The sequence below is a fragment of the Trichoplusia ni genome, chromosome 5, assembly GCF_003590095.1.
Source record: "Trichoplusia ni isolate ovarian cell line Hi5 chromosome 5, tn1, whole genome shotgun sequence".
NCBI lineage: Eukaryota > Metazoa > Arthropoda > Insecta > Lepidoptera > Noctuidae > Trichoplusia > Trichoplusia ni.
In genome coordinates, this window is record NC_039482.1 from 1,667,062 (window position 1) to 1,691,776 (window position 24,715).

A 24,715-nucleotide genomic window follows, 5' to 3' on the forward strand; every position below is an offset into this window, starting at 1 on the left:
TGCATCCCGTCGGTATTTAATAAAGCCCGGTATCCATAACAACCGTAACAAACTAATAGACTGCCTGATGCCGAACGTATTTCCATCGAAGGTGGCGTTAGACAGGAATTTTTGATTTATTGAAAAATTCCTAATGTTCAGCCGAAAATCCATGGGCAATATTGCATGCGATCGATCTGTTTACGATAACAGATTTTTTTGAAGTGAATTTTGTTCGAGTCGGTCTATATATGATCACCGTTTTTATTTGTTACGTTATATTGCTAGATGCCTGCAGTCAAGTCTTATTTACACTACAACGTATAAAATAATCTGACAAGTTCATATTTTACTTTCAGCTAATGAGAAAACTAGTCATTACTCATAATATAGAGTGCGTGCACAGGTTATGTAAATTATTCTAGCTAAAGTTACTCCGCGAGCGCTGATAATATCGTTTTTAAGTTGATCCCTTTTCAAATAAACAGAAGGGTAAACATTTACTCGCACTTTTGTCAACTCTGCTGTTATTACGAAATAAAGTTGTAAAACATGTCCCGCAATGTTTGAAACGGGTAAAGCATAAATTCTAAGTTGGATTTTAAAATGCTCATATTATATGTGCGGTGAATATTTAATCCCGATTGTATCCGACCTGTAGGCACTTTTCGTTTGAACACTTTTGTCAACAATTTCCAACAGTATCAAAGTTAACAAATCGTCGAGTACAACCTGTAAACAAACGAGACGTTCAAAGGTATTCTAAATAGAAAAAAAACGTTTTCACTCGCTTCATTTGTTTTCTGAAACATCATTTTTAATTAAGGAAGCTGTTTTAAACATGCCTGAGGGTTAATTTTTGTTGCTCCTAGCGTGCATTCTGACTGGATATTTGTCTGTTTGTAATATTTATTGAGTCTACATTTTGTGGACGTTGCGAGGGGTTTGTACCGAGGGGCTTACGAGTTAGTTAGGTACTTATCGAATACACAATCAGACATCCCCTTAGCGTGCCCAAATTAGCCGGCGGATTTTGAAATACGAGTGCCGTGATCGATCCGGACGTGACGGGCTGGTTGTGGGGTACCTGATCCGTCTGTCTGGCTTGATGTTGCACGTCATTAAAGCTATGGACACATGTATACAGGATGTCCGTAATCGTTTTGAAAATGAACGACGAATATTTGACTAGTGTTTTTACTTTATATGTTGTATGTATTTATTGAATGTCGTAAAAAGAAATATCTTTATCTTACATTTGCTATTACTGGTGAGAATTATAATTGACGTCAACATTATTTCTTTATGTCACTAAGTGAAAATGAGGCTGCTTAATTTATGCAACGTTCATAGCAATAAGGACAGTATTATTTTTCATTGAATAAACTCATTATTTATTATAATTATATGTTACTATTTGACGAACTTGAGTTTTATATGACTAATTCTCGTTTTACGAAATCTTTAGATTTAAATATAATATCTACGTCTTATACTTGTTGATATGTGAAATTTCAATAATATTGCATTGTTCTTCAACTCTCATTAGGCCAAGTAACGATGCATACATATTTATTGTAAGAAAATTTAAGAAATTGCCTGCAGTGAAATCCTTTAGGAAAATATTTACCTATAATATATAATAATATATCCTGGGACAACTCACACACGGTTATCTGATCCCAAGCTAAGCAGAGCTTGTGTTATGGTAACCAGACAACTGATAAACTTACTTATATATTTCTAAATACATACATAATATAGATAAATTACACCCAGACACAGAACAAATGATCGTGCTCATCACACAAACATTTGTTCTGGGTGGGAATCGAACCCACGACCTCCGGTATAGCAGTCAGGGTCACTCACCACTAGACCAACAGGCCAGTCTTTACATATTAAAAATAAGAAGAGCCTTTAACATTTTATTCTGTTAATAAATACACACAATAAGTTTCTACAGCGTCTGGAATCAGATAACTAATGACGAGTAATACCAATTGAGTCTGAATACCTATTATGTAACATAGTCATTTGTTTTTCTTGTCGTCTCCTTTCCTAGATTTTCCTCAACAACGCTTCGTCGCGAAGGAGGCCGATCATATGAAATACACGTTCAACAAACACAACCCCGGTAAACATATCGAATCGGTAACGGTGGCAGCCAATTGTTTGTTTGTTTGTTTACTCTTCGTGCTTACAACCTATGTTTGATTTTGGCTTTGGTTACAAGTGTGTAAGACATTGGCACTTGAGGTAGTTTGAATGTGATAGGAATGTTTCTGTTTAATTCGGATATTTATTATATTCATAATCTTCTTTCTCGTCTGATGTGTTTAAATAGAGAATTGTGCTTTATGTGTTATAGAGATGAGTAGAGCTCATTTGTGTGTAAAAAAGTAGATAATTTTGATAAATGATTATTTCTTTGTATTTTTGACGCAACTACAGTTTTGCAATTACCTTGACATCATTCCTATACACATATAGAAATGAAGAGACCTGCCAATTGGTGCGTTCGAAAAATGAATTCGGAGAAAAAATAACAAATTGCCGTAATTATTGTCTAACACAAATATTTTAATGGAATAGTACCTATATCACTGTACATCATTATAACACGGAGCTAATTAACGCGAGCTTCTGTTTCTGCCAAAGGAGCTAACACAAACATAACTTAATAGGTACATGTCATATTGTCGTAATTGAATACGTTTATGCGCTTCAGTGCCAGTACTACGAGATGTTAAAGCAGAGGCTTACACAAGGCAGCATGCTTAGTGTAAGCGAGACGCCACTACCATCGCATGTACTTCTGTCTCGCTTTCGCATCTAACAAACGAAACGCCATCTTAAAAGCTCGCAAATACTGAAACTGCATGTTCAAAGAGATTATATGACAAAGTGAATCAAACGTTCTCCATACAAGCACTTGAACAGAACAGTATTCTGAATATTATTGGAAATGCACACAGGAGTCGAAATCCGATTGACAAAGTAATTATCTGGTATCAGACAGAGTCACACAAATAAGTTTCCCTTTAGTGGTACAAACTGCTCCCACTCACGACTTACCCTTTGATGTCTTGCTGCCTAAGTCTTCCTATTCATACGACTAATGACGTCACTAAATGGTAACGAAGTAGTATTTTGTGTAGTACTGCACAGCAGATGTAACGGGACTTTATAAGGTATCAGCAGATTGGTATGACTGAAAGTATAGAAAATTATTTTCGAAAATGTTTATATTTTTTTTATTTGTATATAAATCAACGACTTTGAATGTTATCAGTTTTTTAACGACCTAATGCATATTATAGGTAAATTACACAGAGAAAATTATCGTGTTTATAGCATAAACATCTGTCTTGGCTGGGAAACAACAGGGAATCAGCCACTTACCACTAGACCAATACTCCAACCAAGTAGCTACATATATAACGTTTTTCTTTATCGTGCCATTTAAGCGTGATTTTCTTTACGAAATGTTATTTTATACGTAAACATTAATCATGGCTGAAACTTAAAATTAAACGAAGTGAGTGAAACGGACTCCACAGTTAGTGAGCAAACAAGAAAAGAAGCAGTTATAAGGGTTGAGCCACAGGTGGCACTACGAAAATATTATATATTATGGAGACTGTCGAGGTAAGCCAACTTAATCCTGTATAGCTTGCTTTCTCAAAGGACCAATCCGGATTTCTCGTGCAGTGCTCTTTCATACATTTCCATTATGAAAAATGTGTGGACTTCAAAAGACCTTGTCGCGGGCGTTTGTGCAAGCATCGTTCCTTAGCGGGAGCCAGTTACAAAATACCGACGTCGGCGTTGTATAGATTTTATAAAGACAGGTCAAATGCGTTGAGGTTTTCTAGAAAATACTTCAAAATATTTTAAAAGTAAGGTTCGCGTCATGTGTACAAGAAGTAAACCTATAATGTTTTGACGTGTTTCTATTCTAAAGGGATGTCAAAGAATTGTAAAAAAATATATTTGTAGTTTAGGTTATTAGGTGGATTGGTAATTCTCGAAGACAGAAGAATGTGAAAGAATGTGATGCTTGAAAAATAACCAATAGGGAATTTTCTCTCTCTCATCGCATCAGTCCAGCCAGTAATATATACATTCATGATTTCACACTTCCATACGATTAAAAATACTTTTTTTCATAGTATACCATTAAAATTTGGCTTCTTACATGCTTTTAATGTATCCGCATGTAGTTTGACAATAGCAGTACCAGCCAATATACGTCCAAGTGGGTATACGCTTCTTCTCATGAAGGTTCCACTATCTCGATTAAAGATGTTGATGTCATATTCTGAAACTATACGGTCTGCAATAAAAAATTGTATATGAATTTATAAGCAGCCTTTGCAAATAGCCTGTTTTACCAATTTCTCTTCTATTTCCGTTCTGCAAATCCTTCTTGCTCGACATATTTTGTTGCAAGTTTGCTGCTAAGGCAACGATTCAATGATTGCCTTTGGTTTTGAATCATGCCTAGATCACTCAGCTTTTTTTCGATGCTTATGAAAGTAGTTTGAACTCCAAAATTTAAGATCGAGGAAATAGAAAGCAATAGTATTAAACAAAGTTATAATATAAAATGTTTGCAAAAAAACGACATAGTCCGTCAGACAAATTTGAAAAACATGTTAGATAATAATTGGGTAATAAAAAATGAAGGGTGTCCAATGGTTTAAAATCTCGTTAGCCGTAGACGTCACTTACGAGTAGGCAAGCGATTATACTAGCCTAAAATAACTGATTTTAAAATGTAAATAGTATGCATAAGTATCAATAATTTCGTTGATTTTCCTTTAGTGTTCTTTGGCTTGTAATTAAAATATTATTTTATACTTTTTAGTTCAATTGTATATATTGTTAGTGTAGTCTTGAAGTCGGTTTTTATTTTTTTCCAAAATTAATTTTATTTTTCACTTTTTAGTATGGGTAGGCCTACTAAACGCGCTGCCCAAATGAGTTCTTTGCCCCCGTGAAACTGCCCAGAATTACCAGTGATATTTGTTCGAGAGCCTCCACCCAGTCTGTTACCATTTGAGAGTGATGTTAATTATGGAGGCCATTTTGAATAACCGAATATCTCATCAGAACAAACATCTAATTATGTTTATTTTAGTTTCAGTATTGCATATTTTGTAAAACTTTGTAAGTGACCTTGAACATTTTTTTTTTTCGAAATAGTTTTTATAACCTTTGTAGTGAGTACAGGCATGATAATATGTTGTGTGATGGCGTAAACAATGCTTAGATATGCTATAGCAACAATTGCGGTTAATCTGCTGTTATTTATTGAAGAGTTCCCCCGATTTCTACAAGATCCCATCATCAGATATTGAAATGGTGATAATGGGACCACACGGGAAGCACAAGCTTTCAAATAAAAAAGAATCATGAAAATCGGTTCACCCAATCGCAAGTTACGAGGTAACAAACATAAAAAAAAAAAAAATACAGTCGAATTGAGAACCTCCTCCTTTTTTTGAAGTCGGTTAATAAAAAGATTTGATCACGATTGTCATCTTTCTAAATTGTTATATAAATAATAGAACATTTTAAATCCAGGTTTCATGTCAAATAAACGAATACCTGCGCAAATAAATATTCTACTCCAAGCAGATATCAAGTCGTCGATGACACAAAACCTGACATAACCAGTACATTACTAGAATAAATACTCGAACGGTCCAGAGTTCACAAGATCTCTATACATAGGTATTAGAGTGAAACCGAGCGGACAAACTTGCTAATTTACCGTCTATATTCCAGTTGAAAGCAGAATGTGGCGCGACTTTACCAAGCATTGAATAGTTCTCTACTGCTCCAAGTATGTTTCCATTATCCTTTATTACTTAACTAATGTTAAGTAATCACTGTTGGATAATAAATGTGTGTTACAATTTCTGTCCCTCGCCGTATTTATAGTTTGCTACATAACTTCAGAAAGTAATATCCAACGTATGCTTTACGTCCTCAAAACTCTGGTCTAATATCGCTATAAACTGGACTAGTTGTTAGTTTTCACATAAAATAATATTTAAACACGTAGTTCGTAGCGAAGGGTTTATTAAATTTTATTCATGTGATAAAATGATGTTTTTTTCATATAAAATTTCGAATTATTTTAGTAAATGCTATTTATCAGTTATATGTAATAAAAATAACAGCAAATTTTGGATAAATAAACAGTATTGAAACTCATTGAGCTCCCAAAAGAAAAAAGAGCAAGTTCTAGTATACAGGGAGGGCTCGAGTCGTAATAAAAACCAAATCAGTTGGGTTCTAAATCAATTTGATTTCCTAGCAAATGAAACCGCAACAAGCATTGCTTCTATCTACATCTGCCATACTAGTTTTAGGCTATACGTTAAACCCGTTTTGAAAGCGTTCCTCACTTAGAATTTTATGGAATAAATTAATGTTTTAGCAAATTGATATTATAATGCATCCAATGATTAATTGATAGTTTAATGAATGGGGATATATTGCGGTTTTCGCTTGTAGTAAGCCAACTTGTAAAATTAATGAATAATTGGTTGGCTAATTTTGCAATTACAATAACCAATGTTGGTAAAAAATAAGCAAAAATAAAATAATATTATGTCGCTCCTCCGCTCTACCGTTCCACCGCTCCGAATCGACAGTGCTTAAGGTGTAGCGGGTTCGATCCCCGCCTATGGCACGCATTTGTTGAATGTGCGAATCCTGTTGCAAAAATTTTATTTAGTCGTTTTATAAAAAGAAGACTGCTTGAAGAAATGGTGTTACATCGTAAAGTTTTGTTTCACTTTTAATGAATATCTTTAGCAATAGTATGTAATTTTAACAACATGAAAATTCTAACTTTTATTTAATCTAGTGTGCCGCACCAACAACAAAAAACATAAAATATCAATATTTAAAGCACGCGCCCAGTGATAACGGAGTTAGTTCTGCCAACGTTAAACAAATTTTCCTACCTACTCCCAATTTCAACGAGTTTTTCATGTGCCGGTAGACATATAACAAAATTACAAGAACCGATGTCACCATGTTTAAAATAATAACCCCGGGCTGTAAACCGGGTCTGAGTGAAGTTTGATGTTATAGGGAATTTTGTACGTAATTTTTTAAGCTAGAATTTTGATGGCGATGCTTCGGTGGTTCAATTTAAAATGCTAAAAAGTTTAAGGCGCATTAGTAATTAGATCATCTTGCCTCATATACTGTTTATTTATTAAATACGTATACTTGAGTACATTTGGTCTTTCTACAAGTATTTAAATCACCAAGCTGAACCCACTGTATTGTGTGACGAGTTCGATCCCAAAGACAAACCTCTTCTTTGACTCACAAAATGCTTCGGTAAGTCTTACACAAGTGACCCTTGTCTTTACTAGAATACCGAAAATCCTTAGAGTTTCTCAATCATCACCCTCAGCCTTGAATAACCTACTGCTGGACATAGGCCTCCCTTCGTTAATACCGTTCTGCTCAGTCTCTTACCCTACTTATCCATTCTATTTCTACTATCTTTTTTATCATCTGTCCACCTCATCCTCGGCCAACCGGGATTTTGCCATCCTAGCCTTGACCAAAATTCATTTTAGAAATTGACTCCATCGATCTAAACTTTTCTCAGTTAATTTCATCAGTTTACACACTTTATATAAATAAATAGTGTTACAAAATACTTTAGTTGATGCCTCTGGGATTGACTATCTCTTCGTCCTGACCATTAGACTAAGTGTACATGTCGCAACAACTTGCATCAGGAACATCTTATCACAAGTACCTACTAACCGATACTTCGTTTGTTTTACTCAGAGTTACGTAACTTATATATCAAACAGTGTTGAAAGTGGTGTCATATTTTAAATAGGTATTTATTATGTGAATGGAAAACATCAATACGATTAGAAAAATCAGTCTTCACTAAAATAATTTTGTTGACCACAAAAAATTCATTGTCACAATGTCACAAATCACGAAATTCATCAACTGATAAAAATAATTATGTTTATTAATACAATACTTTTTTGGACAAGGTCTTTTTGAAGTTTGCTATTTTCCTTAAGATAGACTTTTTAATGTTGCTCGGGTTTAGTTTACTATAATAATTTTATTTGCGGTCTATTTATACGGAATTATCTCTGTCTTTTGTCGCTTCCCGTCGCCGTATCGTAGACTACATTGGAAATAGTTTATGCGTTTATTATTCCTAAAACAATAAGGCAGAGGCGGCATTGAAATCGGCTGCCAAGTGATAGAGTATTTTTGGCCTTTCATTTATCTACACTACAGTAGTATTTTACCCATTATCCTCGGAGATGAGGTAAATATTTATTGTATATTCTTGGAAATTAAGAAAAACATCATGATGTCTGTGTTTGTGATAATGTTACGCCTTAATGTGATAAAACTTCTCATAGACATAATTGTGGAGCTTGTCGGCCGCTGCAAAGTAGAGCATTAGATGACATTATGTTTCACATCATAAAGCAGAGAATTTAGTTCAGAATAACAATAGAATATGAGCTTCTATTGCAAATTCAAGTTAATTATTACATTAACAAGGGGTTTTGATTCAGTTATAATTTAAAACAACTAATACGCAAAAAATTGTGAAAATCAAAAGACGTCTTTGTCTCGGGCAGTAATTTAATAATTTTCAAAATACCTAAAAGCCTTAATACCTAAATACTTAGTCTAGTTATTATGTTCTTTATGAGTATAGGTAACTAAACTATACGGAAAATCGTATGGTAAAATTTTAGCGTTTTGAATTAACTGCCCTGTCAAGAAACTGAAAGTAAATAAATCAAAACGACTAAGTGTCACGAAGATTTCAACTGGAACTGTTAACGTGTTAACGATCATGCGGCTTTAAGTCACGTCACTTGTAAATTTATTTATATTATTGTTGCTGTGCCATTCTCCTTTTTAGTGTTAGTATCCAAAGAGTAAACACGGAATCCTGTGTCTGTGGCTCCGCTGTCTGTTTGTCTGTCCGTCTATTAATCAGTCCGTCACAAGGCTGTATCATAAGAACCATGAACCGTGTGAATATTGTCGACACATTGATTATTTAGATCAGTATATTTTCATTACCATCCAAAGCGTTGTTAAAATCTCTCAGCATTCTTAGAAATCTATACTAATATATAAAGCTGAAGAGTTTGTTTGCTTGAATGCGCTCATCTCAGGAACTACTGATTCAAATTGAAAAATTAATTTTGTATGGAGTAGACCATTCATCGAGGAAGGTTTAGGCTATATACATCACGCTGCGACTAATAGGAGCGAAGATACAATGGAAAATGTGGAAAAAACAGGGCAGGTATAAATCATAACTTATATCTTCTAACCACGCGGACGAAGTCGCGGGCAACAGCTAGTATTCAATACGATTTCGCACAGTTCCTGCATGTCACTTTGACTCTGTCCAGTAAAACGTTAGAACCTTCAGAAATTACTCCAGTGCCTTTGAACTGGAGCTAAATTCGTTAAGCTCACCATTTAAGCTCTCGTCAGCCTATTTCTATCAAAACATCCTATTTCCGGTGCAACGGGAATTTCAGCTAACATCATAAATGAAACCCCCTTGTCTGTCCAAAGGGGTGGACAATAGAGGATGTTATGAACATTGATAGCTTAATATGAATGCTTTAATTACATAACTCAAATGAGATTTAGAAGTGATTGATGATAAATGTGCATTTTGGAACTTATTGTCGTCTAGTAATCATCTTTACTGAACGTTCCAAAAATGAGGTTGATTTCTCAAGCATTGACTATAAAAATCTAATAATATACAGGTTAATTACTGTAGCTTTTATAATATACTGGAATATTTATGCCCTGGAATTTATTCGACGAAAATGAACGACAAAGAGCACTAAAAACTTTAAAACCTCGTAAATCTTTTGATCTCTAAACAGAAAATGAAACTGTCAGTTACTGCTGTCATACAAACGTCCACATAACTACGGACACTCAACGACTAAAAGGAACCAACCTGATCAAATTAAAGCAGCACTTTATATTTATTTTAACCAAAAATTACTCCATCTACAGAAAAACATCACGGTATAATATGTTGTTGAATTGTAAAATGTACGGCGAGATCGATTCGTAAACCAATAAGTCTGGTTTTACGACATCGAGAAAGACATAAAATATTGGATATGTAAATGCCTAAAGCAAATACCTAAACATAATAAATATACGACAGTGTAAGGCATCATACCTGTACCGAGTACATTAAAGCTCTCATATTTAATTATTTTCATAATTTAGGCGAAACATTAGGTTTGTAATTACAGCACCAATTCATTTTCAGAAAATACCTTGTATGGCATCCTCGTGTTTGTACAGTATAATAACAGACTGTAAATTTGGAATGTTATGAGTATACAAGTGCCAAACATGTGAGCTGGTGTGAGCAATGCATTACACATCTTCGGAAATCCGCGCTTCGTTCGTCTTCCTCCGCTTGTCACGGTTCACTTTGCCGACAAGGAAATCATTTGGAACAAAAGTCAGTATATTTCTGTGTGGCTCACGGTTAAACATAGTCTCGCCCACGCTGCTCTCACGCCGCACCGCCGCGGCCGGACTGCCCAGTCCCATCTTCCTTCTCGTCGCCAATACACGCTCCAGGTTAGTACCAATTTTAAGATTCACTCTTGATGCAACCTCAGCGATTTATTTTTTTAATTTATTTATTTTGCTGTGCGATATTCAAAATGTTTTACAAATTATTTTTTAATTTATGACAGTTCGATTATTATCTCCTAATACATTTCCAAAATATATTTGTATGTAGTTTGGTTACCGGTAATGTGCGTTCGAATTCCTATTGCGTGATTATTTTTAGCTGTGCCGTTCAGCGTTCAACGAGTGCATATTACAATACCTCGTGTCCGACCAAAAACCCGGTTTTTGATACTAAAAATATCCCCATATCGAATGTTTGCGAATTCTATTTTCAATTAGTTCTACTGTTCGACGCACGCGTCGATTTACGGGAGGGTGCCATTCAGCAGGAGGGGTGATCTATAATTCAAACGCCGCGTGTGACACCGCCGCTGTCATTATAATATAATTTATTGAATATGCGTCCGCGGGCATCTCTAGTAGTAAACATTTATTATTATGTTTATAAATTTCATTGAAGTGAAAAGCTCATTGATTTTTTAAATTCTATGCCAAGAATTTGGATCTACGCATGAGGAGCTGCGTAAGATCGCTTTATAATATATCGCCACAACATTTGTCCTGTCAAATTAAAAACTCCGATCTCTATTTTCGTTTGGCTGGTATATTTACAAGGTTTTTTAACGCCGATAACAGGATATTACGTATTGTTGCTCGAGCGCTTGTGTCATGTTCAGATTTTACTGTTTCCAAGATAATATTGCTTTTATACCAAACTTGACGAGTCTGACGTACTGACGATGAAATACACAGACTGAGATTTTTATAGTTTCACAAACAAGCGGGACGCATGAAATTTACATGGCACGTTAACGAATTATGCCGGAATAAACAACATCAAAAATAGCTATGAGTTTAACCTGAAATGGACTGTGATGAATTTTATACAAATTTTATGAATAATCTTCTCGAATAAAATATTGTGACATTCCATTTACAGTGAAATAGAAAGAAGACACTAATAATTAAGTTGTTATCAAAACAATGGTCATAGAGAACTGATTGACAGTAATCTGAACAATTTTTATGAACTCAAATTTCGCAGTATAAAAATTGCCTGCGAAATAATTTCGAGCTGCACCTGCTAGTCTGTTATGAATTTCCTGAAGCGTAGTTATTCGCGTCTGATAATTTAGCGATATAAACGCTTCATAATAATTACAGATTCCTGCACTCTACAAACTCAAGTTCATATTTTCGAAATTTAAACCCAAAGCTACAAAAAACATATTAGTTGATGCACAAATATGAATACTTCGAAATATATTGCATATTCATTAAAACAGTTACATAAATAGTAGATAAACATCGAGCGTTTGACCGTAAACGAAATAGTAAACTTCCACGTGTAAAGAGACACATTCAGAGAGAGTGAACTCATTTAAATACAGTATAAAGACATCATAGACGCATTTACCTAATTAATCTGGGAGCCTTTGACGTAGAACACGTTGGAAATGTAAGTTTAACACCCATTAGTGAGTGTTATGTTAATAGCTGGCCCCGGGCGAAGCTCCGCGCGCTGTAATTCGATAAGAGCTACAAATCATTCATAATAGGAATACCGTGTGCATCGAATACGTTTTGTAGCGGACTAGTGGAGGCTCATGGCCCAATGACGTATGTAAATTGGCCGTGAACGAAATAAAGTTACTGTCTTTCAACCGTTTTCAATATAGTTCTGGATTTCTATCTGAAGAAACGTGAAATATGCTGTTAAAGTGTTAAGGGGATGCTTTACAAGTGTTAAGAGGTGTTTTACGATTTTCACACATAAACAGGGAATTTTAATATTCACCTGTCGTCTTACACGAGATGGATAATTTAACATTTTAGTTTAAAGTAACTTTTAACATGATATTAAATATCTGAAGAACATTTCTCCTTTATCTACTAGGACTTGTCAAAAAGGGGGTATCCTCTATTACCTAAATGTTCAAAGGTGTAATTGACAAAAATGAGAAATTCCGATTTAATGTAGACAATATCTCAAATGTTAATTAATGCGCTGTCTTGTTCTACATTGTTATTATGCTTAAATGAAACTCTAAGTTCCTGGAAACAAAGCACAGGTACTTGTTTCATACAAAATAGTATTTAGTTCAACAAATAAAAAAGCAAGTATATTCGCGAACCAATTATTTATGTATCTCTTTACACAAGTGGAAATCGTTTTCCAATTTCCAAATCATACGAAAACACGTCTGGCTAAATGGAACGTGCAAAAAAAATACGTATTTAGGTCACTCATAACTGAAGTTTAATTAAATATTTGGACTAAATTCACACTAAATTCTATTTTTTACTTCTCTTTTAATTGCCAGAATTCTCAAGACAGTTATTGATCTATATACTTCGTCAGGTACCTTCGTTATTTTAGCGGGTACAGATAAATATTTCTGATCAATTACCTATTTAAGATCGATAAACATTGACGACTATTTAAGAGTTTATACGTAATTTAGTGCACGCAATCAGCTTAGGTAGATAATGCATAATAATTATTTGACTATCTGACATTTACTTTGAAACACTTATCCCAAAACACAATGATTTAAAAAGAGGAGAAACATCGGGAAGCCTTTATCCTCCAGCGATGGATAGCCATCGCTTGCACATAAAGGCGTGGCAAAGGAACGCAAACATTGACGAGCCCAATAAGACTATAAAACGTTCGTATATCGTTAAAACCGTTTGGCTGACAATCGACAGCCATTGTTCACCTACACAGGTGACCTCCGCCCGTAAAAATTCGTTCCATTGATTTTCTTTTGTTTTTTTCCGGACGATAGGGATTCTCTAAAGTTGATAAAGGCCGGACGTTTGGTCTGAGTGTGGAAATCGGATGTCATCCAGTATTAATATTGACGCATATTCCAATAAAATGATTCGGATGTAAGGAGACTGACCGCGGCCGCAAAACGTTATTTTAATGGCATTTTAGTATTAGCAAGTCGCGGCCACTCGATTTCGGCTTTTAGCATACGCAGTATTATCCTTAGGGTAATAAACAAATTGAATAATCGACGCTGATCGCCATTAGCCCTAAAAGCTTTCAAACACATGATTGTTCATATTATTAACATGTTCAATCAAGTAATGTGTTCAATTGGAATACCCATCAGCGGATTATTCTAACAAACAATTTAAAAAATTTCACAATGAACACGCATTGCACCCTACTATACATTATTTGAATGCCTTCAGAGTTAATCACTTAAGACTGTCATAAACTTGAAGCATCATCCTTAGAGCATCAATATTCCATTTCAACATAGTTTTCTTTATCCACAGGACAAAACATTAAGATGAGTCGTTTAGGCCGGACCCGACGCACGCGCGTCTACGACTGCAACTTTGACAAAGGCGAGAGCTACTACCGCCCGGTACTGGACCGTCTGGACGGCAAGGTGCCGGCCGCACGCGCCGCCGAGTCGGACCGCGACCGCATCAGGGCCGACGTTGAAAACCGCATCAAGACTGCTCTCGATGAAGACGCCACAGCTGATGATCTCTTCGACTCCAGAGGCGCTCGCGTACAGAGGGGCAGGCCTCTGTCCTCAGCCTTCGACAGCGAGGAACTTTCTGAGGATGTAAGTCAACCAGTATTCTTTATACTCGGATAGCCGAGTGCTTGAGGTCACCAAAGCTGAAGCTACTGAGCGCAACGTGTCGCGGGCTCGATCCCCGCGTAGGACAAGCATTTGTGTGATTCACGAATACACATGGCACTGCCTTTATGCCAACGATACAAGGAGTTAACACCTTTTTACTCTTAAAAAAAAACACATAAACATATATTGTATATGTGTTTATACATAAATACATAGTTACCAGGAAATAAAACTCATTAGTTCGCGTAGATCTTGATAATAATTATTCAATTTAACATTCAGCTACACCGTTGAACCAAAAAGTACCATTGCGGTATTGCAAATAATCATGACTGGACTGGTAAAGCAAATTGATATTTAACGCATTCTTGTCGCACGTGCGTTAAAACTCCAAAAATAAATTCGTTAATTAATTAATAGGCTCATGCATCAGTACGTCACGTTGTAAATTAATATGTTTTTAAGTAATCACCGAGGTGCATTAAGCGCCATTACGTTAATCCATATAACTACCGCAGGAAAATACATTTATCGGGTTCTTCGTATCTCGCCCTTAATTGACATTATTGCGTCAACATAACAGTAACATAATACTTTTAAAACTTTGACTCGAGAAAAGTTCTTGTATTTCTTTTTATTTTATAAAGCAGACTATGCGATGTCGCGGAGGAAACTTGGTATTTGAAAACTGGGAATGATGCGAGTAACATACTTTTAAAACAAATGTGTTCATGTTATTTTAATACTTGTTCCTATGATATTTGTTAGAAACTTGGAAACTTCGCCAAAGAAGACCTGAGTCTGTAACAAAAGCTCTTGATGCAGTGGGTTTGTTCACGTGGAAACGAGACGGAGAACTACAAAATAAGTAGTGGCTTCTTACTTGCTCTCGATAAAGTCCTTAACAATTCTAACATATGGCTCTTGGTAAAGGCAAAAATCTCTCAAGTTCTTTTAACTATTGCTTATTGTATTCAAAGTTGAAGGATGTATCTCTTGCGCTTCTGATTGAAAATCATGTTACAGAGTTTTTAAATAAATAATAACAGAATTGTCGCAACTATACAACAAAGAAACACACATAAAAAATAAATAATGACGGGTAATTATAGTTTGTACAATGACTTCTGAAGGCCCATCGTTAACGTCAGATTTTAAACAAAATAAACTTTAAAACGGTGCCAGGGAAAATACATGACACAGTTTTTCTAACGGCCTATTTTTATTGACAAGTTGCCACGTTTCCGTGTGTTGGATTTCCGTTTACTGTCGTTAATGTATGTAGTTTGGTTTCTACTTAAAGGTACTTCATAAAATAACAATGATTTTAAAACACAACCATCAATAATTCTGAATACCTGCAGTGCTGGTACGAAAAAAGAACGAAAAATTCGGAAAACGTGAGGTATTTATTGCAAATAAAACGGGAATTAACAAACATTTTTTTCCGTTCTACGAATTGCGCATATTTGCTGTTGCATAGTTTCAGGTTCGATCAACAGTGGAGTCGTACATGCAAGTTCCCTCACCTGACGATGTCAAACAGTGCTTTTGAGTGCCCTCCAGGCTTTTCCAATTTTTGTGACATGCGATCCACTCAACAGAGAAGGGCCCGTTTGACAGAAGCCTTTATGTATAGTGAACCGTTTAACTTAAAACTTGTAAATATTTAAAATTGAAACTGGAAAAAATATGAATATTAATAACTTCCACAGAACGCCATCTAATTACAAACTAAGTAAAGCGCTATTTATAAAATTATGGTTTATAATAAATTGAACTAGTAGATAAAAAAACGAATCCCGTAAAACATTAAAGGACGCAAATAAACATTTTTTTATAAACTCAATTCAAGCGAGCCATTTATTAGTGTATGTTAGGTATGACGCAGTTTAATTCCTACAAGTTAGTGCAGAGAGCCACTGAATTCGAGAAATACGAAGCTGAATTCAAAAGCGAATATTGCAGCTTAGGGGCGATTCACACAGCGTTGGACTCACACATCGGGAGCGCACTGAATGACGAGAATAAATGTGATACATTTTGCATGAAGCTCGCCGACCGCATGGCCGTGCTTTTACACGTTTATGCTACGCGACGATATTTTATGCCGTCATTGTTAGGACACGTCTATGTCGCGACCCGCCGCTGCCCGCCGTTGCCCGCCGCGGATCATTTGCGTGACTCGACCAACAATCAATTGTATTCGTGGAGCTTCACACTTAATTTAAGCAATTAACATTTACACGTAATACAAACTTACTAATTCAACATCGAAAGCGACGTTTTTTTAACAATTAATTTTATTATAAGCTTATAGAAATCCTGTATTACGTACTTACTGACAATTTTCTACTAGATACTCCAGATAGCAAAATAAAAATGATATTGTAAAGCCTCTTCTTCAATAACAATGGTCATTGAAAATAATCCTATTATGTTACAAGCTTATACGTAACAACGGAACAAATAAGAAATTGATACATCATTACTATTAAAACAATGTTAATACACATTACTATTAAATGTGGATATAAAACGAAAACACTAATTGCAAAACCTATTTGAGTATGTGCAGTATGTTGACACCTTTAGTTTGTACGAAAACCAAATATTGCGAGAACGTTGCTTCGATAAAATACTGATACGTACTCAATGCCGTGAGTAGTGAATAAAAAGCATACACGCGCTCTTCAAGGGGTCTGCCGGTCAACGTATGCAATGAACAGCTTGAACACACTAGGCAAATAAAATTAAAATGCCTCTCTCTTAGGCCTCTTTGACATTTAGTGTTTGACTCACATGAACATTTTTAGTATGTACCTATTAATCATTTGATGCTCTTATTTTAATATTAGTATGTTAGTTTTCGTTTTTGACAAAATATGTGAGTTCAATTTCCTTACAGCCGTTTTTAAAAGAGAGAAAAGATCACTCATTTTTGATGAATGTTGGCATATCAGTTCGAAAGACCGCCAAATAAACCTGTAAATAAAAAATGAAATAAACATAACATAATAACTCCAAAACACGTGCCTACCTATATCATATCGAATCCGTACCCATTGTCTGTCCGTAGTAATCCGATATTTCCCTAGAAAAAAAACGCACTCGAATGCCAGCTGCGTAGAGAAATGCATCGTAATTTTATTATTTTTCCAACTACCACTCCTGCCTAGCCGCAAGGTATTTCGAATTTCACAATTTTTCCATTTGGGCTTTCATCTTTTGCCAGCAGATATCAAATCTCAATTCGGCTCCATGCGCTTTTGTGAATTTAGAAAATTACTAAAAATACGCATGAGAAATTCGATTCTTCTTTGTTACATTACTGTGCAGTTTAAATATAACGAACTATTTTAATGAAGTTGTTATGATCAGGATCGATAGTATTCGTAGCTTAATCAACTAAAAGCCGGTTCGAGTCTGAACTAAAGCTTGCACGTACATCAAAGGTAACGTCGCCGAACTTGCCGGCGAGTCCTAACTCGCCCAGACATATCGACGAACTTGGCAATTATTTTGTTACTTCCGACGTCATTCCTAATTGGATTAGACGGATTAAAACTACCACGAAACCAAATTGAATTAAGTTTACAAATAAACTTACTCATAGGTACGAATAGTTCACAAATACAGGATGTGTTTCATTGGTGTAATTTAAATTTAAGTATATTGTATCGACGAAAAATGTTCTGAAAATTAAAATGTATTTTTTATTAAGAAACTCATCAATTCCACATGTCCGTTCCTTTTCATACATAATTGACTTTGACGTTGATTAACTTTAAAGTTCCATAAAGGCATTAAAAATGATTTAATTAGGGACAAAAACTGTACTTGCTCGTTCAAATAACTGTAAGAATATATTCAAAAGATATGTTGATAAACACTGTGTCTATTCGAGAATGTACACATTTACGAGCGTTAACAAAGTAATCTGGAACGTAGCCGAAGGTTACGATAGGACAGCTGATACATACAAAATTATTACGCTGTGACGTTCAGTCCGGTCTAAATATAAAATACGTTTCACCGTTTATGAAATATATCCATACGTTTATAAATAGATTCGCCTAATAAGTCTTGCGACCATCTTGCGACATTACGATTGTAGGTTAATAAAATTACAGTCAACAGTCTATATTTAATGTTATGAGCTGTTGAGACAGGTGTGCACGTGGCTGTGAACATGCGCGACTGGTGCAGGTGTTTAGCGCATTATATGACGCTAAGAGCTAAGCAGCCATGTATGAGTAATTCTAATTACCTATTCGCCTTCAGAATAGTTCCCTGTAATCTTTGATTTGTACGGTCGATGAAACGTGAGTGACGACTGTGATTTGAAATGTTATTCGTTTAGTTTATTTAGTAGTTCATGTAATATTTTGTATATTTTTGATAATTTGCCTTGAAATGGCATTTAAATTTTGTTGATTACACTATTTGGGTGTTTATAAGAGACATATTTCAATCAAAGAAAAACAAAACTAACCAAACCGTTACCACTTCATTTAAATACGTAAAATGAGACATCATTTCAATTTTCAACAATTTCTAGCCTCATTCATCATTTTGCTAATAAACCCAGGGACATGAACTAAATAAATAGTTTAATACTTAGTAAAATAAATACGTTCGCGGTACAGTAGACCACTAACCCATTAACGTTATTAGGCTTAGTTCCGATGAGCGTCTGGATTCCTTAACGCTCGGTTAAAACGCTTTCATAAAACACGTTGTTTTAAATGCCTTTGCATAATTTAAAGAGGTCGCTGTATTGTAGAAGTGGGTCCCGACAACCGCTTGTCAGTGTAGACTTAGCTTTATGGGACGCGCACATAAAATAGAGGTAAAGTGGGCACTAAAGTTATTGTCTAGGAATTGAGAAAGAATGTTTATTTTATTGTTATTGCTGTTTGTTCTAGCTAGTTTAGATACAGTATTGTAGACGATTAGGTGAATAACAACTTTTATTTTATTTATTTATTTATTTATTTATAAATTGGCGATTTCCATTTATTATCTGGAATTATTCACGATTCTCTTTTCAATGGACATCAAAAAGGAAATGGTTCTAGGTTTTTCTTGTTTGTTACTTCGGAACTTTGGACTAGATGAACCAGTTTAATTAAATCATTTAACGCGACGTTACTGACATTTTGTCCATAAAATTTAATCGATTGCAGCTCAGTAGTTTTTTACTTGATTGTTGTATGTTTATGTTGTTTAAACTAAAAATAATTTTTGATTTGTAACGAGACATCGTCAAATCTCTGAAAAAAATAAATAAACGAGACATGAAAACTAATAACTCACAACTAAGTCTACGACCATTCAATAAAATGTAAATATATTTTATTTTCCAAGATCATTACATACACATTTGATATGTTGACACACAGTAATATAATGTGCTATAAAATAATTTGATGTGGTTGAGAATACGCATCATTAAAATGATATATAGTTATTCAACAGAGTTAATCTGCTTTGGAACATTTGAAATCATTGATATTCCGTTCCTTTGATATAAGAAAATTATAAAGCTTATTTTAAATTATATTATATAGGTACTAGTGTATGCCCGGTTCACCTACGTAATTCTTGGAAGTTTGTGTTTTCGTCGTTGTAGAGTATCGGTATTCATTTAGATTTTAAATTGTCATATTTTGTTACAAACACGTAAATGTTTACAAATTTTTAATACAATAGAAATGTCTAATCCCCTTTCTATGATCGTTTCTTATTGAACCTTTATAATACATTTTCTTAAATCATCAGCATTCATCTATAACTTAAAGATTAAGTTCGAATATATATAGGTTCATGAAGGCAGCATTAGCAATTAATTACATCATTGATTTGATGGACATCTTCACAAAACGATGTCATAACGTTTCAAAAATTATGTAATTATGACCGTTTTACAAAGAATACTTATTGAAGCAAACTTGTTAAGCGTACATATCTATACTAATATATAAAGCTGAAGAGTTTGTTTGTTTGAACGCGCTAATCTCAGACACTACTGGTTCAAATTGAAAAATTATTTTTGTGTTGAATAGACCACACATCGAGGAAGGCTTTAGGCTATAAACCACTACGCTGCGACTAATAAGAGCGAAGACACAATGGAAAATGTGAAAGAACAGGGCAGGTATAAATCATAACTTACCTATATCTTCTACCCACGGGGACGAAGTCGCGGGCAACAGCTAGTCATTCCATAAACCCAATGTTTCTTAAAATCTATGAAACATTAATATTTGCTCAGGTATATGTATAAAGAGTTAAATTTTAATAGTAATTTTCAACTCCCTTTCGCAAATAAATCATAACGTCTGCGAGTTACAGACGGCCGGTATTCCCTACAGACAATGAGGGATGGTTGCCATGACAACCGATCGCTTAATCACCACTGCGCGGGTCTAATTAGCCATGCACTGAAGTAATACATAATCTTTTAGGGACATAATTTGTCTTTGAATATGAATGCTACTAAAATTAATAAATCCTAACATCCTTGTTAAAATATCGTTATTAACTCAGGAACTAAGAGTACCTTAATTTCAGTCGGCGAACGTAAAATTATAACTTTTCTATAACAACCTTCATACACTAAACTTATTTAATACTCATTATATGAAGTTATAGTTAAATATTGAAAGTTACTATAATGCAGAAAAAACGAGGTGAATTGGTACAAGATGCATTTTAAACGTGTTCAATAATTTCAAATTGATTCATTAATAAACAATCGTCAATAACTTAAGCCCATGGAACATGAAAACATGATACTGGATAATCATTTTAAAATGAAAACAAGCACAAATCCCTTAATAGTTTGATCAAAATAGTGCAAAAGCTCACGCACAGCGCGTCGCGCAAAGAGCCTGAAACCTCCCCAAACACTAGTACGTGCAATTACACAAGTTTCGCAGACGCATCTCTGTAATACTTTAACAATATTTGCGCCGATATTACAGGCTGTGCTTGAAAAGCATTCTGGTGAATTACCAGTTGTTTGTTGAGCCATAGGCAGAGCAAACAGTTGCTATTTACAAGCATAATAAAAACAAACCGAACCAGACTATGTTTACGGGTGTTATTTGAGTTTGGTGTAAATTAAACAAGTACCGGTCGAGTATTGCTGGACGACGAGCAAACAAGGACTCGTCCGCGAACAATAACGAAAACAATTGACGAGCGGTTATCATAAAAATAATAGAGATCCGCCTAACGTGCTCTGAACGCATATTAGTCAGTCATTGATATACCTGCCATAAAGCAGATTAATCAGATACAGTAGCAATAATACTGATTGCATCAAACAGTGTCAATGTTGCTCTAATGCCATAGAACGCAGCGATCCGCATTCTGTGGCAAACATTTGCCATTCGCCAAACATCTATAGGGTAATATCTTAATGTGAGATTATATCAACTAAGTCCCTTTGCCGTCGCAAACAGATTAGATTCCTTGATAAGATACATCTAGACAGAGATTCCTATCGTTGCTAATATTGAAATATAGCTTTGTCGTCTGTCATTATAAAACGCAACTTTGTTAGAAATTATATAGCGCAGTTTTTCATGAAATAGATACAAAGATATTGATTGCTTCAATTTCAAAAGAGAGATAGGAAATACTGGCATTATTAAAAAAGCACTGAGCTTAAATAAACCATGGCATGAAAAATAAATGCAGTAATGTTCACTTCATGAGTACCACTTACCTCGCCACATTTACGTCCATCATTGCAAGGTATTTTCCAGTAAAATGGAGTTCAACTGTCCACTCTGTAAACTGTCATGTCTTTCGTTAAACGAATCATCTAGTTGTTCCAACGTCGAGCAGAGAAAATGTAGATAATTTATGTATAAAGAAATTTGAACCGTATGCTCTTTACATTTTAGCACTCTATTCCTTCGGCTGTTTTAAAATAGTTTTACAAGTTGATGAGAACACCTCCTCGTAAAACATGCTTACATATTCAGCGTTTTAAATAAAACAGTGACGAAATTTTTATAATAACATTATAATATAAATTTTAATTTTATTATGGTAGTTATTACATTTTTGCACAGGAGTTTTTTTTTAGTTAGGGCAGATTTAACAAAGTGATGTCGAGTTTCCAACTAGTTCTTTAATTTGAACGCTTCGAAAGTGCCAGAAAAAAGATTACTTGAAATGAAAACTCTTTGACTTCTTAGCTTTCACACACAAGCGATTGGAAATCCTAGAAATAGATACTATGGAGTAAGAATGGAGTATTATCAGTCGGGTGAAGCCCGTTCGGTTTAATTTGAATGTAGTCGATGCGACGCTCGTAACCAAAATCAATGAAGATATTCAATATATTCAATTCCTCAGTCCTTTGGTACGGTGCCGGCTGAATCTCTGAATTTCAACGCGAAGGCAAAATATCTCCAGAGAATTCATGTGAATGTATCTTCATATGTTTTAGATGGAGTCCTATACGGAATGGTCGTCGCTATGAATAACCTAATCATTCTCATCTTGTGCGCCAAGCTAAGACGTTTCATTAGTCACGGCGGAGTCTAAGACAACATTTACATCTCCCATCATTTATTATGTGCAAGAATCTACGAACATACTTAAATAGACAAATAAGCTCTCAGTTGCTTCGGAGAGATTTAGTTTTAGAATAATTCAACCAATAGGAGACTACATTTATGTTAAACCTTTTTTTTATTCTATCAAAACTTTATAAACACTCCTAAAAAATCACTTAAATAAAATACGAATCCGCTGTCAAAGTATTGAAATAAGCAACGTTCCACATGAAAAGTCATGGCAATAACTTCACAAGGAAAGATGTCTTCATGTCAGTGGACATGAAAATTGCACGTAAATCAAAAATACTTCGACAGACAGGTTCCTTCAGACGTTCAAAGGCGGCTGAATATCAAATGACGTAACTTCAGAGCGAGAGTAACGTTACTTGCAAGAAAGCTCGTTATAGGGAATCAAAGATGCAAGGAAATATAGCAGACAGGCTATTTTGGAAGCTAGCTTACTTACCAGTATTTATAAACGTACACAGGGTGATTAAATACTCAAATACATGTATACAATCCGCAGAGATATATTTACAACACCTGAATCACCCTGTATAATGTTTTATTGTCGAATAAAGATTGCTGCATTGCTGTAAAAGCAATTTATGATCAAACATTCCGTAGGAATTGGTAAAATTTTAAGCTTACGATTTTTTTTATTTTATCTTCTCTGTCTTTCTTTTTCAAGCTCTCTCCGACAAAATAATCTGTACTGATTAAAAATTATTTTAAGATTAAAGTATCGCTTTTGTTTTGAAATAAGAATACTATTATCACTGGCCAGTATATTCTAAAGAATGGTTAAACAAATTTTGATTTCAAGTTTTCTATTAGTTTTTTTTTCTAATCAAAATGCGATTCCACTGCCTATAGGACCAGAGCTATTTAATAACATAAAAACATTTATTTTATAAAGCAAAATAAACATAAATACTCATACAAATTCCTGACTCATATTAAAGGGAATATTCATTTACAATGCTGTATTGTTCTGAACTTGTAACAATGCAATGTACCTTAAAACAGACGAATATTAGTCTGTAACAGATCCTAAAGGCTTTCGCTGAAGCACGTTCAACCTCAACCACGTTACAGCCTGTTTAAGCCCCATTTTCAGTCTCAATTAATTTTCCTTTAGAACACATGAAACAAAACCTACACAGTTATGATAATTAAATACTCAGACATGATTATAATTATAAAGAAGACTTCAATTTGGAATGATTTGATTTTGCTGTCTTATTATTGATTAAATAAACTAAAATTAATTTTATGTTAAGCGATACTATTTTTGTAAATCGTTTTAATGTTATTTGATTAGATATTTTTACTTCTACATTAATCGCCTACACGATTAATTAATTGGCAGCACTGTAATGGGTTCTATTTTTTTATCGTGGTATCGAGATTAATTTATTAAAAAAATACTTGTAAAAATAAAACCTTTTTAAAAGGTCGAACTATTTCATATTATTTGTTTTGATAAACATCAGATGATGTAAAACATTAAAGGACGTCACAAAACCGGTTGTTGTTCAAATAAATTCTAAATTTAAATTAGCGATTTCGTTCTTTCAGTTTCCGTTCACGTGTGCCAGTATTTTATGAGGATTTACTCAGTTTCTTTTTTCAATTCATCGATAGCTTGTTTAATAGCAATGAGTATTAATTAGTATTAATACATGCTGTTCAATCATTCAATCCAGATTAGTCAATTAGACTAATTTGATGAAATGATAATCGTGAATTTATCTTCAAACAATGTTGCATTCATCCAATCTGCTATGATGTAATGCTGATGTACCCAACATT

General features: G+C 34.5%; 1 protein-coding gene across 1 annotated transcript; it reads left to right on the top strand.

Moving 5' to 3' along the window:
* Positions 1 to 10,456: 10,456 nt before the first annotated feature.
* Positions 10,457 to 14,345, top strand: LOC113493989. The gene is made up of 2 exons (XM_026872069.1): positions 10,457 to 10,647; positions 13,999 to 14,345. The coding sequence occupies exon 2, from the start codon at positions 14,013 to 14,015 to the stop codon at positions 14,328 to 14,330; it is 318 nt and encodes a 105-aa protein (XP_026727870.1). The 5' UTR covers positions 10,457 to 10,647; positions 13,999 to 14,012; the 3' UTR covers positions 14,331 to 14,345.
* The last annotated feature ends 10,370 nt before the right edge of the window (positions 14,346 to 24,715 follow it).